Source organism: Strongylocentrotus purpuratus, unplaced genomic scaffold (genome assembly GCF_000002235.5).
Source record: "Strongylocentrotus purpuratus isolate Spur 01 unplaced genomic scaffold, Spur_5.0 spur5_scaffold_21, whole genome shotgun sequence".
In the NCBI taxonomy this organism is placed as follows: domain Eukaryota; kingdom Metazoa; phylum Echinodermata; class Echinoidea; order Camarodonta; family Strongylocentrotidae; genus Strongylocentrotus; species Strongylocentrotus purpuratus.
In genome coordinates this window covers 27,456,059-27,472,434 of record NW_022145607.1, presented here as the reverse complement: position 1 = coordinate 27,472,434, position 16,376 = coordinate 27,456,059, and the positions used below count along the sequence as shown (strand labels likewise).

At 38.7% G+C, this 16,376-nt stretch overlaps 1 protein-coding gene across 1 annotated transcript; it reads left to right on the top strand.

The window, feature by feature from the left end:
* The first annotated feature begins 707 nt into the window (after window positions 1-707).
* Window positions 708-16,153, top strand: LOC100889690. Its single transcript, XM_030994087.1, has 10 exons — window positions 708-1,095; window positions 3,694-3,866; window positions 5,599-5,706; window positions 9,106-9,252; window positions 10,850-10,901; window positions 11,451-11,515; window positions 12,097-12,201; window positions 13,508-13,672; window positions 14,519-14,634; window positions 16,095-16,153. Exons 1-8 carry the CDS (start codon window positions 819-821, stop codon window positions 13,670-13,672), a joined length of 1,092 nt encoding a protein of 363 aa, XP_030849947.1. The 5' UTR covers window positions 708-818; the 3' UTR covers window positions 14,519-14,634; window positions 16,095-16,153.
* Window positions 16,154-16,376: the final 223 nt, after the last annotated feature.

Here is a 16,376-nt window from a genome sequence, read left to right as displayed (position 1 = left end):
TTTTGGAGAAGTGCGTCAACAAAAATCAAATTGAAATAATCACCCTAAAGGTATATAGTTATTCACATTTGCAATCAGAAAATAAAGTGTTTGAATATTATGGATAGAATAATCTTTCCAGAAACGCCTCGGGGAAGATGAATTTTGGAAGAATCGCAATTCAGTGTGTTGGAAATCGCTTTTTTAAAATAATCTAATTCTATTATAGTGCACTTAATGTATGACTTGCCATAATTCCTCTAATTATCTTTTTAAATTGTAAGTTTTAGAAGGAATATTCTACTTTAAGAGATGCAACTTGCAAGGCCCCCTCCAACATGTTCTGCCACTAATCAGTGTTGGGCCCTGTTTCAAAACTTGTTTTCAAACTTAATTTCAACTTTAAAATATCCTAAAAGCTAATAAAATCTCCAATTAATACTATATCGACTCGTCTAGCATGCACAGTCTATAGGACAGAACCCCCCCCCTCCCCCCCTCCCCCCCCCCCCTCCCCTCCTCCCTTCCCCCCTCCCCCCCCCCCCCCTCCCCCTCCCCCTTCCCTCCCCCTCCTCCCCCCTCCCCCCCTCCCCCCCCCCTCCCCCTCCCCCTCCCCTCCCCCCCCTCCCCCTCCTCCCCTCCCCCCCCCCAGGGTACGCATATGCATGTTCCCTCCTTTAGTCCTTCTGAAAAGGGTAGGCACTTTTGAGGTGACTTTGACGTGAGCGGATGTATTTCCTGTGGCAGGTCAGATAATATGAATATTAATCAGTGGGCGGACCGATTGAGAAAGGCCAGTCTGTTTATGAATATATTTCGCGCGAGTGTCAAACATCAAGATGTCTACTGGGATTCGTGGGAACTTGGCTACGAGTACGAGTACTAGCTCAACATCAGCATCAGGCCCATCATTATTGTGGACGCCTGTAGACTCTGAGGACAAGAGTCTTCGAGGATTTGTCCGGTCATTCGACGAAGTGACAGCGATCATAAAGTCATTCGAGGTGGCATCCTCCTTTACTTACGTGAAAGAGTATGATCGGTGCCATGCCCATGGCCATGATGATGATGATGATGATGATGACCCAGCCAGGCCAAGTGGTGGGCCTAGCGTTAGTAAGTATGGAAGTGGATCTTATTCCTAAATCTAGTCCTAGACTCTACTCCTATTAAACATCTAATTTAGTCTAGGTCTACCGTCTAGATCTACTCTACGAACAAAAACGTTAATGCTCGCCTCTAATATATAGTTAGACTCTAACTTGTTACATCTCATGATCTAACTCTTAGACCGAAAACTTCAGTCTCTCTAATTAAGTTAGAGGGTCCAATGATCGTCGGTTGTTTCACTGAGATAGCTACGTCTGGCTCCACATGATCCACAAGACCTCCGATTATAGATTATGTATTGGGAATGACAACAAATGTCAGTTTTATTAAAGAAATGACCCAAATCAGATGGTTATTTCTGTCTACTCTACATCATGCTCTAGACCTAGTCCTAGTGGCTAGTGCACGTGTGTGCACATTATTGGGGGATGAGTATAATAGTCTAGATAGTAGATACACTCTGTTAATGTCATTTTCTCTGTGCCCTGTGGAGGGAGGTTAACCACTATTCAGGCAATATGTTTTTGTTTCTTTTTCTTTTCTTTCCTTTCTTATTCTTCTTCCCTGCGTCTATGAACAAGGGAAGGGGCACGTTAACACACAACGCAGACTTCAGTCATCCGCCTTGGTGGGAGTCGAACCCGGGATCTTTGGTTCGACAGGCAGATGCTTTACCGACTGAGCGAACTCGCCCCCTTCTTCTTCATCTTCTTCCTAGGCCCTACACCTTTTTCTTTTCTTTCTTTACATATGCAGAGACGCCAAGTTCAAAGATCGGCAATGCCTGACATTTTCATTTTTTTTGGCGCGCAAGCGCGGGTGCGAGGGTATAACACACGTATAAGGTATAACGTTTTTTTTAAATCTAGCGCGCGCGCCCTGCGTGAGAGCATTTCCGCACCCTCGAAATACGTGATGTCGCGCCTAATGCGTGACACTTGGTAGCTCTGCATATGATAATTTACCAACATTTAAAATTCAAACTATAAAACTTATAATATACTAGTCCACAGTATTATCATAATAACACAAATATCAATTTTTGATGCAGTTTGAATATATGCAATATATTTTTGAATTTACATTTCCCAATGTATTTTAAACATTTGTACAAATGTATTTATGTCATTTGAAAACTCATCGCAATTTGGCTATGCCGCAATGATGTTTTTCATTAATAAACCAGTTATCTATCTATCTATCTGATCTAGATCTGGGTGAAATAACATTGATAATGATGTTGTTCTATTCAAGTTGTTGGGCCGCCAGTTGTACAAATGTAATTTTTGGTACAGCCTAGTACATGCAGCCAGGGCTTCCTTAGCTTAGCAGGATACTGAACAGTATCAGGATAGATCATAGAAGCCACCCCCCCCCCCCCAAAGGAAAAATGTAATGGTGTGGTGGACGGGGGCGTCCAAGTACGTACTTAGTAATAGAGCCCCCAAATAAGAAATAAGGTAAAATAACAACATCAAATTTGTTGTTGTAGTCTAGACCTACTTGTACTTGTACAAATGCAATTTTTGGTACAGGGCTTCCTTAGGACCTTCTGAACAATTTTGCCTATGTTACGACTCTAGGAGTCCCCAATGAAATATGTATAAAGGTACGATTTGGGGGTGGGGGCGTAGTCCCAGAGCCCCAGATAAGAAATAAGGTAAAATAACATTGATTTGTAAAAATGCAATTTTTGGTACGGGGCTTCCTTCTGACATTGTGAACGATGTGAGGGTCATGAAATTCATATGTGTGAATAGGAGCAGGGCGTCATGCCAGAGCCCCCATGTTATATATAATGTAAGATCACATGGTCTGTGGTTAATTATAGGACCGTCTGTTTTGGTTAAGGGATCTATTAGTCTTCGGATAGGACCTACTGAATGATGTTAAGGAAGGAGCCCCTAAAAAAACATTCACTTAAGTGTGAAGGGGGCAGGGGCGTTGTTCCTTTCTTAATAACATGTATTCACTGAAGTTTCACTGTTGTGATATTTCGATATGGTCATATCATGCGGCCCTGTACGATATCCTTGTAGTTTTTAGGTCAGCAAAACACTGCGCACATGAAGAGGGATGCGATTGGAAGGTTATACTGTCTTGCATAAACTACACTGAATTATCTTTCTCTAATTTTTTGTTGAAATACGTAGATCTAGAAGGGATACTATAAATGGTTTAGAAAAAAAATGGGCTCAAATAAAGGGTTACTGTAAATGCAGAAAAAATCTTGGTACATTAATTTTCACGGATTTCGGGCTGAGATCAGCAAGCAAAAAATTTTAGAACTGGAGAAAATATAAGCATGACTTCTTATGATCGTGTTAAACAGGCTGAATTGTGTGCAACACGAATGTAAGGACCCGCGAATAAGTTTTGGTGTCGCTCAGTGCGAAAAAATTAATCCCGCGAAGATAACAGTGTTTACAATATTTGTACTATGTGTTATGAAATATGAAATTAACGATAGAAAATCTATTTCGATTGCATGAAACTAAAATGCAATTCTATGAGATATGAGACTCAACCTTGATGATTAAACTCATTCAATTATCGTAGGACTCTATTCCTTTTAAATTGTAAAAATCTTTTTATCTATCACAGGTACAGCCAAACAACAAAAGGTCCGCTTCCAGGACATTCGGGATAGTGTTATCCCTGAGGATGGTGTGCCGTTTTTGACCGAGCGGACTATCTCCTATGCATGCATGTTCGGTCGAGACAAAAATGCTGCAAGGAAAAAGAGAGGAGAGGAGGAGAGGGCAAAACATCTTTCGGTGAGAAATTGAAATAAATGCTAAAAGTTGTTTTGGTTTAGGTCTATGGTTGTGCATGTACATGTACTTATCAAAAATATTTGTTTTTGTTTGCCTGGTGGTTCATGTACATTGTATGTTTGTTTTCTTCCTTTTTTCTTTGTTTTTTGGTTAACCATTTGATAATGGTGATTTCAGGTCAAGTTTCCAAACACGAGTCATATTTTTTTTTTAATTGGCAAATTCATTATATACCGGTAATATACATGTAGATATAATGACTGCTATGAGAGGAATAGTTGGTTTTATAGGCTCAAGGGGACGTTAACGTTACATCTTGATATGCCGGGGTGATAGCAGGATGTTACGTCCCTGGGAGACTAAAAAAAAAAAATATGCCTCAAATATTAAAGCAGTCTTTATATCTTTTATATACCGAATTCACAAAAAAATCTGCAAAGAATTCTTATCTTCCGTTTCTTGATTAAAGATTGGTTAAAACAACACAGAAAATCTGAGACACTGTCTGTAAATCTCCGCTGAAAAGTTGCCTGAGTGTGACAGTCAATCAAAATACAGTGCGGTGTGTTCGATTCCTGAATGATTGTAACATTCAAGAATCGCACACACACTGCAGTGTATTTTGTATCCGCGCTCACACAAAGAAACTTTTTAGACGTAATCCAATGGGGATCTTGCCAAAATTTATTTTTGCCGCCCGTTAACCGGGGCATGCGGGCATCTTGTAAAAGACTATTGACCAGTGGGCAGGCATCTTTTAAAAGACTATCGACTGGTGGGCGGGCATGCGGGCATCTTTAAAAGACTATTGACCGGTAGGCAGGCATGGCTAAAATCAAGTCTCCAATTTTGACCAATCAGAGGGCTAGATTTCTAAAGAGAGGCATATAAAGAATAATAATTAAAATGAGATCCCTAAGCACAGGGTCAATGCATACATTGTGGATGGGTGGAATTCGACCCTTCACTTTCCCCCTTTGCCTCCAAAATGTGCCCCCCCCCCAAAAAAAAAAAAATAAATAAATAAAAAAAATGAATAAATAAATTTTAAAAAATTATAATAATAATAAATCAATCAATAAATAGATATATATAAATGAAATAAATTAAAATGAATAAATAAGCAAATACAAATAAGAAATATACATATAAAGTATTTTTATAAATTTTACTCTTCTTTATATTTTCAGTAAAATTATTCTTGTTTCAGATGAGAGCTTGCTTGCTCCTTACCCACTTGCTTAGATTTACTAATATATGCAAATAAGAGAATACATTATTTAAACATTTGTGGCTTACACCCAGTAATTAAGATTGATTGATCGATCTGTATTGAAAAACAAGTCAGAAAAAATCTTGGAACAAGCGGGAATTGAACCTGCATCTACTGCTTGTCGGGCAGCGACTCTACCACCAGGCCATCCCTGATCCATAGCACAGTCACGATGAACTCGCTGGTTCTAACATTTTTTCTGACTTGTTTTTCAATACAGATCTATCAATCTGGGTGTAAGCCACAAATATGTTTAAATAATTGAAATTTCTCCCAGGAAGCATTACATATATAAAAAAGAATACATGTTGCCAATTTCAGATACACATACTTATAGTTTTAGCGATTTAGGATTATGACTCTTTCATAATTTATTTTTACTTTTTTTTTCTTCAGTAAAGATAATTCCTTTAATTCTTGCATTTTATTTTTGATGTTGTTATATTATACTGATAACAGGGTGACCATCCTACAAAAAAATACTACAAGAAAATTATGGAATCCAAGAAAAAGGGATGTACAGCTGGCATACACGTGAAGCAAGTGTCAAGATTCATCGACTACAAGGTAACAATTGTTGCTCAGTATATGCCCTTCACTTGTACTGATCAATCAAATACAAATGGGTAACTCTGTGACTTATTATACGAGCTCTTTTTCATTTGCTTTGTGCATAATATTCCATAAAATCATGTTTTCTTCGTTATTGATGACGGAATATATATTTGTTCCTTGCAGGGGGGGGGGGGGGTATAGAAACATATTTGCAATTATTATATTTAGGGTGCATGTATGGTTGAAATTTTTCTTGAGGGAAAATGAAAATTTTAGATTTTTTTAGTACTGAGCAAATGGAAGTTGAGCTCGCATGATACGTCATAGAGTTGGCAATTTGTGTTTGATTGATCACAACTTAAAAAATCCTAACTTCCTTATTTTTAATCGGAATTTGCCCAAACTTTCACTGACTTGTTTCTCTCATTTTTCTACTCCTATTAAAACTAACTTAATTTCAGGGTGGACTTCCCCTTTAAACATGTTGTTAAAAAAAATACATATAGTTCATGCACACTCTCACGCACATAAATAAATCATCTATTTGTTGAATATTGTATACTGTACGTACTAGAAGGGTTCCAGTTAATTGGGTATGATTCCTCCTCACTGATGCATATATTTTGGGTTTACATTTAGCAAATGCAATTTTAACAAAACTAATTTACCTGGATAGATTGTTGGTTTGTCACTGATAGTTTGCAGATGTTACACCATTGTTGTCCTCTATCAGTAGCTTTCAAAAGCACTGCTCTGAGCACCATACATTTTAAATAAGACTCCAGATAGCACTTATTGATAAAAGATATACTGGTAAATAGTGGTTAGGTCCTGCATTAGCAATGAAAATTGTGCCCTCTTTCTACTTTTTTGTATTAAAGAAAAAGTTGAGTTCTGGTTAAAAAAAGAAAATCAATTCTCACAGGGTCTAATGAAACTTACACTGAATGTTCAAGATTACTAATAAATGCCATGTGCCAAACAATTTTGGAAGAAAAATGTATACTGGCTGAGTAATGAGCATAGAAAGATAAGAAAATCAAGTAATAGCTAGCCCCGACACCATCTGTGTTGTCCCATATACATCTTTCTGTGTAGTGTGCTTTACCTTACCAAGACTGAGCCAAATTTGTTATGAATTTGATGACTCCAGAACCTTGCAGTACACACCAATACTTATATGCTAGATGATCAACTTTTTCTGATGCATTCCACACCCATTCTTTCACAATGCAATCGCGTTACCAGAACTCACCTTTATTTTATTTTATTTTATTTGAAATTGTGATTGAATTATCGCTTCTGGACATTTCTCCCTAATGTCTTTAATAGTCTGACGCACATTTTGATGCCAAAATTGTTAAAACTTGACCGTGCTGTTAGGTAGAGGTAGAGTCCCCAGTTTTCTGTTTTCCCAATGCAAACTCTTTGTTCTTCTGTATTCTAAACTTCAATTTCCTTCTTCTGTGACATGTAAAAAAAAACATGACAAAGCAATTGTAAATAGTGAAATCTAAAGGGCCTATATAACAAAGAATATCTATCTAAAACGTCACCCTCCTCATGGCCCAACTAAAGCTTTGCAAACATGCTAACCCTATGTTTAAACACTGCAAAACAGATTTGATCCAGATTTTCCACTGATGCACCGCTTAGTTATATTGGTTTTTGCCTTTCTTTAATGTCTTTTGCTTAAATAGGATTTTTTGCGAAATTCTGTGTTCTTCTTGATTCACTATATGAACATAACTGACAAAGAAAGCGGACAAAATATACAGTTCCTCAGGTAGACAAAGGAACATCCCTTCACTGCTATTATGTAAAAGTTAATATGCATGTGACACCTGTTCTACACATTTTTACATAATAGCAGTGAAGGGATGTTCCTTTGTCTACCTGAGGAATTGTATATTTTGTCCGCTTTCTTTGTCAGTCATGTTCATAGTGATTGTTGTGAAATGTTTCTGTATTGCGAAAAACCGGAGGCTTACACTATGAATATGACTGACAAAGAAAGCGGACAAAATATGCAGTTCCTCAGGTAGACAAAGGAAACATCCTTCACTGCTATTATGTAAAAATGTGTAAAAACGGGTGTCACATGCATGTTCCCTTTTTACATAATAGCAGTGAAGGAATGTTCCTTTGTCTACCTGAGGAACTGTATATTTTGTCCGCTTTCTTTGTCTGTCATATTCATAGTGTTAAGGTCAGGGTGTCAATGATCCAATGTCAGGAGGACTTGATTTATTGAGAAAATTGCATGTTTATAATACTTTTCATACATATCAGAAAGCAGCTCTGTATTCCAAAAATTTCAGCTTTCCTTGTTCTTGAAATATGCACATCTACAGGGTATGTAAAGAAAAAGTCGAAATGGCACCTTTCTAATTGGGATATTTTGATTATAAAGTGTAAACACCCACAAGAATAAGACTCACTTTTCCTGTTCTTAGAGTTAGATCTCATTCCCGGATGTCACAGGTGTTTTTATGATATAATCTTTCACTTTATGTAGAAATTTATCTAAGTTAATATAAGCGATTTCCAAAACCATAGTACATGTACACTGTTGGTCATAATGGTGGAATAATTATTTTTACCCCAGTTTAGGGAAGGATTTTAAAAAAATATTTATTTCTAATAGATCTAGATAATGGCATACATTCTCAGATTTTATTGAATATGATTTGCGAGTGTTTCTTTTGCGTGACTGCTAAATCATATGTGTGCTACTATGCTAATCAGCTAGGGAACCTACGTCCTTAAATCATAATTAACAGTAATGAGGATTAATGCCTCACAAAAGGGCACTTATATATGTGTGGCCATGCCTTGAACCATAATGCATGGCCCTACAGAGGAATTTTTCCTGTTAGGGGCCGGGGGAAAATGCAATGAATTTTTGACAATTTATTGCATTTCTTCGTTTTGGGGGAATTGTGGAAGGGGCCGCGTACCCTGGCAAACACTGCGTACAGTACAGTCATGATTCAGGGGCTAAGCAATGGCCTCGTTACTGTGAGGCCCCAGGATAAAAATTGTGTCGATCAGCTATATATCAGTGCCCTTTTGTGAGGCATTAATCCTCATTACTGTCAATCATGACTTAAGGACGTAGGTCCCTTAGCTGATTAGCATAGTAACACATGATGAAGCAGTCACGCAAAACAAATACTCGCAAATTAGTATTCAATAAAATCTGAGAAAGTATGCCATTATCTAGATCTATTAGAAATAAATAATTTTAAAAAATCCTTCCCTAAACTGGGGTAAAAATAAATATTCCACCTTTATGACCAACAGTGTAGATTAAAACAAAAAACAGCTATCCCTATTCTATTTTACACTATTGAATATTATTGTAATTGGCTGAAGTTTAATGTATTATTACTCATGTTTTTGTTATAGGATTGTAACTCCAAGTGGAGTAAGAGAAAAGCAAGTGAGGAGATCAGGCTTGCTCGCCTTAGAGGGGAAACCCTTGCCTCTGAGAGAAGATTCTACATTAGGCTGCCCAGCCACGAGGACCACCAAAAGACACACAGTGTGGGCGAGGTATACCAATACTAAAATGTATCACCTGTGTAGGTCCTTATGTGTAAGATTAGTTTTCTTTCTATCTCAATTAACCAAGACAGTGTGTTGCTAGCCATGATCTGTACCACATTATGACAACACCAGTTAAAGGTAATACAAAGTTTTGGTATGGGGTCATGAATTTGGTTCAAATGAACATATTGGAAGCATATGCGATCCTACAATATTCAGTGATCGTTGTCACGGTTGAAACCGAGTCCAAAGTTATGAAATTTTAAATAATACACTCTTTATGTTGTATAGCTCCCTCTCAAGGTCAATATATTAATTAAGCTATAAAACAATGTTTCACGACTCAAATCGACCGATTAGCGTCCCGTTTGAAAATTATATATCACAACTACATATTCTGAGATTTTCATGGTCGCAGCTACCATTGTACGCCGTAGCAGCTATTTGAAATTCATTAAGCACCGGTAAATTTTTATATTTAATATTTCTCGAAAGCTAAAGTGTTTTAGGGTCTGAAATTTCTAGTGATTATAATACATCCACAAGGGCATCCAATATATCAAAATTGTAAAGAATCACTTCCAGCCAATTTTCAAAATTTCCCAAAACTTTGTATTACCTTTAATGCTCATAATTTGTTCCTGTTCCCTCCTAAATTCAAAACTCTGTTTTTTAATGAAAATGTGAAAATAAATGTGTTAAGTCAGTTTTATAGTTTAGTGGATCATGACATATTTCATAAAATGTTCAAATATACACTCTCTGAAGAAAAATAAATCCCAGTTTATCCATATCTCTGCAAAAAAAAGAAGTCACCTCAGTCTAGTCTTTCTCCAAATATGGAATACACATTCATGAATAAGGAAATCAAGTTACATGAATAATGCATCGTGCGTAGAGTAATGTCAGAGAAAATAGACTTCCAATTTTCGGACAGTTTCTTTCAAAATTACAATAACTTGAAAAACATTTGAAACTACATAGTCATGTGGAAAGTCTGGGCTCATAAATCCCCCAAACAGCGACACAATTAAGATGCAATGTTTTGACGACAGTGAGCACCCACGCGGAGCAGCGTCAGTGCTTGCTGTCATCAAAACAATGCTTCTAAATTGTCTTCTGGCATTAGAAGGCAGTTTGGGTTTTTTAAAGGCCCACTGCACTACTTGTAGCTACTTGCGTCCTCTATATAGCAAACAATGCCTAATCGGTGACCATTGGTCCCCCATAATCCTTTTCTTCTGTTAACTGAGAGCTGAGTTGATGAGATTAGCACCTGTCCAGTGACCTTGCAGGGAGTTCTAATCCCCTGGCCAAACTAGTACATATGGGCTTTAAACAAACATGTGGTTAAATTGGTGGGCTGCAGTGCTGCATCTTGACTGTATAGACCTGTCTATTTTTATCTTAAGTTACCCGATTCACTGGAAGAAAGGTTTTGGTCGAGACAGAGCTAGAACAAAAATATAAATATGGGCCAGTAATTTTGTCTTGTATCTATCAGGCTATAGTTCATCCAAACGTTGGACAAAGCCCTCCTCATAACATTTTCATTCTCTTCTGTCTCTAGCTGTCCTAGTCCAAGTTTCTGCTTATTATCCACGTATCTTTCGCGATGGAAGCTTGTACGCCTGAACCTGTGCAAGCTGTTGTAGGTAGGAAACATATATGTCACATTGCATCATGCCTGCAAACCTACTTGACTAAATGCAGTTTATATATATATATATATGTATATATATGTCGGGGGGGGGGGGGGGGGTAATCACCTGTTAGGCTGGCCGGGCTCCCTAAATGTGTGACATACACGTAGGCTTCCATATTTTTAAATCTATTTTGTTTAAAGATTGCAGATATTAGCCTGGCAGACACATTTGGCTCCTGACATAACGGTAACTTAATTTTGTCCGAAAAAAGTGCAAAAACATTGTAAATCTATAGATAACTTCATCAATCTATTCGATTTGTCTATATTCGGTAGACAAATCTATGCATTGAGAGGTTGTATAACAATTGATATTTTGATTTGATTCAGAAATGTCAAAGTCTGTATTTAAAAAAATAAATGAAGAGGGTTTTCTTTTGTATGATTATTTTAGGTTTGTTGAGCAAGCAAAGTATATTTTAGTCATATTCTAATCATGTGCAGGTAAAAGAGAATGATTTTCAGATTATATCATTAATTTTTTTATAATTTGATCCAGGGGAAAAGAGAGACTTTGGCTCCTTCCATTCTTCTAATGTACAGGAACTTGTTGAAGCAGCCGAGGTGAGCATCTTGTGTAGGTAGTCCAGCTCCTCGCCTGGAATTTGATGTGTCTTTGGTCCGAATTGATTGAAATATCGCCTTGTGTTGTAAAATCCTATATGATTTGGGAATCCCAAAGCATTATGGAATGACATGATATCTCTCGTTGCCATATTCTTCTCGGAGAGAATTATGCCCTTTATCTTGGCTTCCATTAATATGGTGCTCTAGCATTATAAGGAATTAAATCCCTGTCAGGTACCCATTTGCCTCCTGGGTCGAGTGTAGCAAATGTAGATTATATGTCTTGCCACAGGACGTCGGTCTTGCCAAAAGGCGGCGGGACTCGAACCTGAACCATGTGATTCAAGGTCAGGTGATGTATCCGCTAGACCACGTCGACACCTCCACAGTCCTTAAGTTCTTAGACAAGGTACTAGGGACTTTGAGATTTGCACGTCGACATAGTGGACGTCACAGTGCCTTACACGGACGTCACACGTAGCAGTCCACTATGTCGACGTGCACATCCAACAGTCCCTACTAACTCAGCAATGGTGACCTACTGTGCTTATATCTCCACTCCTGCATTTTTCTTCCAGGACTCATACTTGCCGCCCAGTTTTCCGTTTGAGGTCCCAGCATTCACTCACTGCAAAGACTTGACGTTTGGAGAAGAAGCAAGGAGAAAGCATTTTCTGCTTGAGGTAAATTGAGATAGGGGCCTCATTTACAAGCACAAATTGCTTCTTAGAGGTCCTGGGGGGTGTTTCACAAAGACTAAGATTGACTTTAAGTTGGACTTAACTGTGGCAGGCGATTCATGCCACTGGTTGTTCTCACCATTGGTCTCTCAATTATGATCTTTAGATAATATTTTTTCCTTCAGTGATAAACTATCAAAAAAGGTAAGTTCTCTAGATTTGTGACATGATTTGTACATCCCTTGAGAGACCAATGCCAGTAAATGGTGAGAGCAAACAGTGGCATGAACGGCCTGATATAGTAGAGTCCAACTTAAAGTCGATCTTAGTCTTTGTGAAACACTCCCGAGGATTGTAAATTTGTGTAACCTGAAAATGTTCTTTAACTTTTGCAAAGTTGACAATTGCCTTGATGAGTGAAAGAGAGGATATGGAAATCTTTGTTATGTTATTCACAGGACTACAATTGGTAATCAACGAAGGAGCAGTCAGTACTAATGTAAATGATTCCTTAAAAAACAACCTTCATTATACATGTGTATGATTATCCCTTGATAGCAATTGAAATCTGAAGATTTTTCGCCATTCTTGGTCATAATACAGTAAATGGGTACCTGGTAGGAATTTATTCCTTGAAACGCAGCGGCGCAACAGCTGCACTGCTAAAGCCAGGGTAATTACATTGTATGCTGTATTATTGTAGAGCGCTTAGAGACTTCTGATTAAGTAAGTGTTAGGCGCTATATAAGCAAGGATAATTATTTATTATTATTACAGTCAAACCTGTCTATAGCGACCACCCAAGGAAACACAAAAAGTGGCCTTTGTAGACAGGTTCCTTTAGTACATGATTCAATGAGAAACCATATTTAAAGCTATGGTCACAAATCAGAGCAGCGACCGACCAATCAGTAGCCTGCTCGGTCGCTGCTGGAATTAGGCATCGCCCAGCGATTAGGTCGGTGCCCGGGCGGCGACCGCCCAGGCACCGGGCGTATTTTGGGCGGCGAGTGAAAAGTGAGCAGGCGCCGCCCAAATTTTAACTCCGCGCTAAAACTTCAGCGGCGACCCGGGCGATGCCCTAAAAACGAGCGGTGCCTGGGCGGCCGCCGCTCGGTGGCCGGGCAGCCGCCCGGGCAGAATTGGTTAAAAAACTCGCCGCTCGGCCGCCGAGCAGGCAACTTTTTGCTAATGTGACCATAGCATTAGGGAAACAACAAATGTGGCCTTTGTAGACAGGGTGGTCACTAAAGGAGTTTTGACTGTAGCAATCAGGTGACCCTATCTCTGTGTTTCACATTGTTCAAAGGACTGTACATTCCTGAATCATGGAGCGTTCGGAGCAACCCTGAAGGACGCCCTGGACGTGGCGCAACAATGGCAGCGCTATATTGAAAGACAACCGCTTAGATTCTTGACAGGGAGGTCCTTCCACATATGGCTTACATTACCAGGAGACTGGCCAAATTTGTAGGTAACTAGACTGTAGACCAAAGACAAAGACAGGTGTAGCAGTGTAATGGATACCGGTAGTTCTCGGACTGTGGATCACATGGTTCGCCGTTTGAGTCCCGCTACAGCACTCATATCCTTTGATAAGATTTTAATGGAGATTTGCTGCTCTCCACCAAGGTGTTGAATGGGTGCTGGTACAAATGAATTCCTGGAATGCTGTGAGCACCCGTGAATCAGTAGCCTAGCTAGAGCCGGTGTAAATTTGGAATGCCCAGGGCACCTTGCGGGGTGGATTTGTGCGCTATGAAAATATCCAATATTATCATAATTATTATATTATTATTCACTTTTTTGTATGTATATATTCATTGTTGCATTGCACTATTGTGCTGTATAAACTAGTTTTTATGCAACTTGTCAGATGCCCCCAAGAAGGTCGTAAGAGCTTTGCATTAGTCCTGTCGTCATCAGCTAGAGATTGCCAAATAGCCCGCTATTTTTGATTTGGGAAATAATCCCGAAGTTACATATCGCGTCTTCGTCAGCTCGAGACTCATAACTTGAAACTTGAAACTCGAGCTCGAGATATTTTGGTATTTTGCGTTTGGGCGTAGTGTGAGTCTTTGGGCTGGTGAAGACGCACCGGACAAATAGCGGGATATTTTGCAAACTAGCCCAAGATATCTTGGGATGATTATCTCGACCAGATATCCCGCTAATTGCAACTTCGGGCTGATGAAGGCGCAAATTAACTGGATAATTTGCGATCAGGATAGTTCAAATAGCGGGATATTTGGCAATCTCGGGCTGATGAAAACAGGCCTATTGTGTATTGTATAATCTTTACCTTTTTCCCTTTTTGAAGGAAGTGAAGCAAGTGGAATAGTCCTCGTGCCCAATGTCACCACAGCAATCAATGCTGTTGTCCGGAGCATTCCATTAAGAAGGGGGAGAAGATATTCTGCCTCAACATCACATATGGTAAGTAACAAAAGCTTCTCTTGCCCTTGTTTTATTACCAAGATTTTTCTCCTTTTTAGCATTCATGGATGGATTGTCTTTTGTTTTCCTAAAGACTTGTTCCTACATATATATGCTGCAGTTAAAGATGAAGTTGAGTTCTTGTCATGCGATTGCATTGTGAAGAAGCGTGGAATCGACCAGAAAAGGTTGATCATCTAGCATATAAGAATTTGTGTGTATTGCAAGGTTCTGGAATCATCAAATTGATAAGAAATTTGGCTAAGTCTTGGTAAAGTTACAAACACTGTACACAGAAAGATGTATATGGGACTACACGAACACATGGGGTAAAAATCCTACCCAGATTTTTACGATGTTACAGTACAGTGTACATGACATATTTAGAATATGAAGGCATTTGAAGAGCCATGCTTTTAAGGGAACATGTCTTATCTGATGTTCTTCCACACTTGCATAATAAGAATGATAATGCTCACAAAATTTTTCACCTCTTCTCAGAACTCAACCTTCTCTTTAACTGAGCACTACAGTTTTATGTTTGTTTGTTTTGGGGGTTTGGGTGGGGTTTTTTCTGTTGGGTGGGGGGGGGGGAATGAAAGGTATGGGAGCATACTACTTGTATAATAAGTAATTACACATGGGACGATTATTATTGCATGCAGCCACAGTTTCCATTCCCAGTTACCACTCATTAAAATACACACAAAAACTGTTGGGGTTTCCTGCAGCATACTTGAACAAGCCTACTTGAACCCAGGCGGGAAGAGGTAGATTTTAGAAGTACAAGTGTATATATGATGTATTTAATTGGCTTACTATTGCATTTTGAATTGTATTCATTGCAGAGTAAATATTCAGATTTAAACAAAGACATGTATTGACATGGGATTGTTACTTTATTGTTTGTAGAATAAGTGCTTTAATGCTCATGACATTTAAAGAAAGGGGCACAGTAATAGTAAATGTTGGGATCTTTAAGGCAAAATTTATGTCTCCAACTCTTTCTCCTCCCTCCTGTATTTTTTTTCTTTCTCTTGTTTTGTTTCTCTCTCTATCTCTTTGTATTTTCTCTTTATGGTGTGTGTCTCCCCCTCTTTCTTTCTCTCTCTCTCTCTCTCTCCTCTCTCTCTCTCTTTCTCTTTCATACTTCTTTCACACACGTTGGTCTCTTCTTCTTTGTCTCTTCCTCTGTAATTTACCCCACCCCCTCTTTCTCTCTTCAACCTGTTTACCCCTTCTCCCTCTCTCTATCCCTTTATGTGTAATCTTTGCTCTCTATTCCCCCTCTGATCATCATTTTGTTTCTTTCTATGGCTATCTTTTCTGTCAATTCCCCTTCTCTTTTCTTTCTCTCTCTCTCCTCTCTCTCTCTCTCTATCTATCTCCTCTTCTCTCTTGATCCTTGAATTTTCTACCACCCAATCATTTTGTGTGGCTTATTGAATGTACACCTGCAGGTGCTGTCAAGAAGCTTCTAAAACACACGGCCGAATCTCTGCAACTTGAATACCAAGAAGAGAACCTCAATCTACCTCTTACATCAAAAAACAGGTAGTAAGAGTAGTAGTCGGGTGATTAATGGAATCTATAGTGGTTCTGGGGGATGTTTCACAAAGACTAAGATCGACTTAAGTTGGACTTGAACTATGGCAGGCCGTTCATGCCACTAGTTCCTTAACCATTCCTTGCATTGGTTTTCAAGGGACGTACAAATCGTTGGTCACAAATCTACCAAATTT

Excerpts from the sequence above, each read along its gene's own strand:
- LOC100889690 (XM_030994087.1), top strand. The coding sequence starts at position 819 with ATGTCTACTGGGATTCGTGGGAACTTGGCTACGAGTACGAGTACTAGC. Across the intron at positions 3,867-5,598 it reads AGAGGGCAAAACATCTTTCG|GGTGACCATCCTACAAAAAA; the intron begins GTGAGAAATTGA and ends TACTGATAACAG. Across the intron at positions 9,253-10,849 it reads AGACACACAGTGTGGGCGAG|GTATCTTTCGCGATGGAAGC; the intron begins GTATACCAATAC and ends CTTATTATCCAC.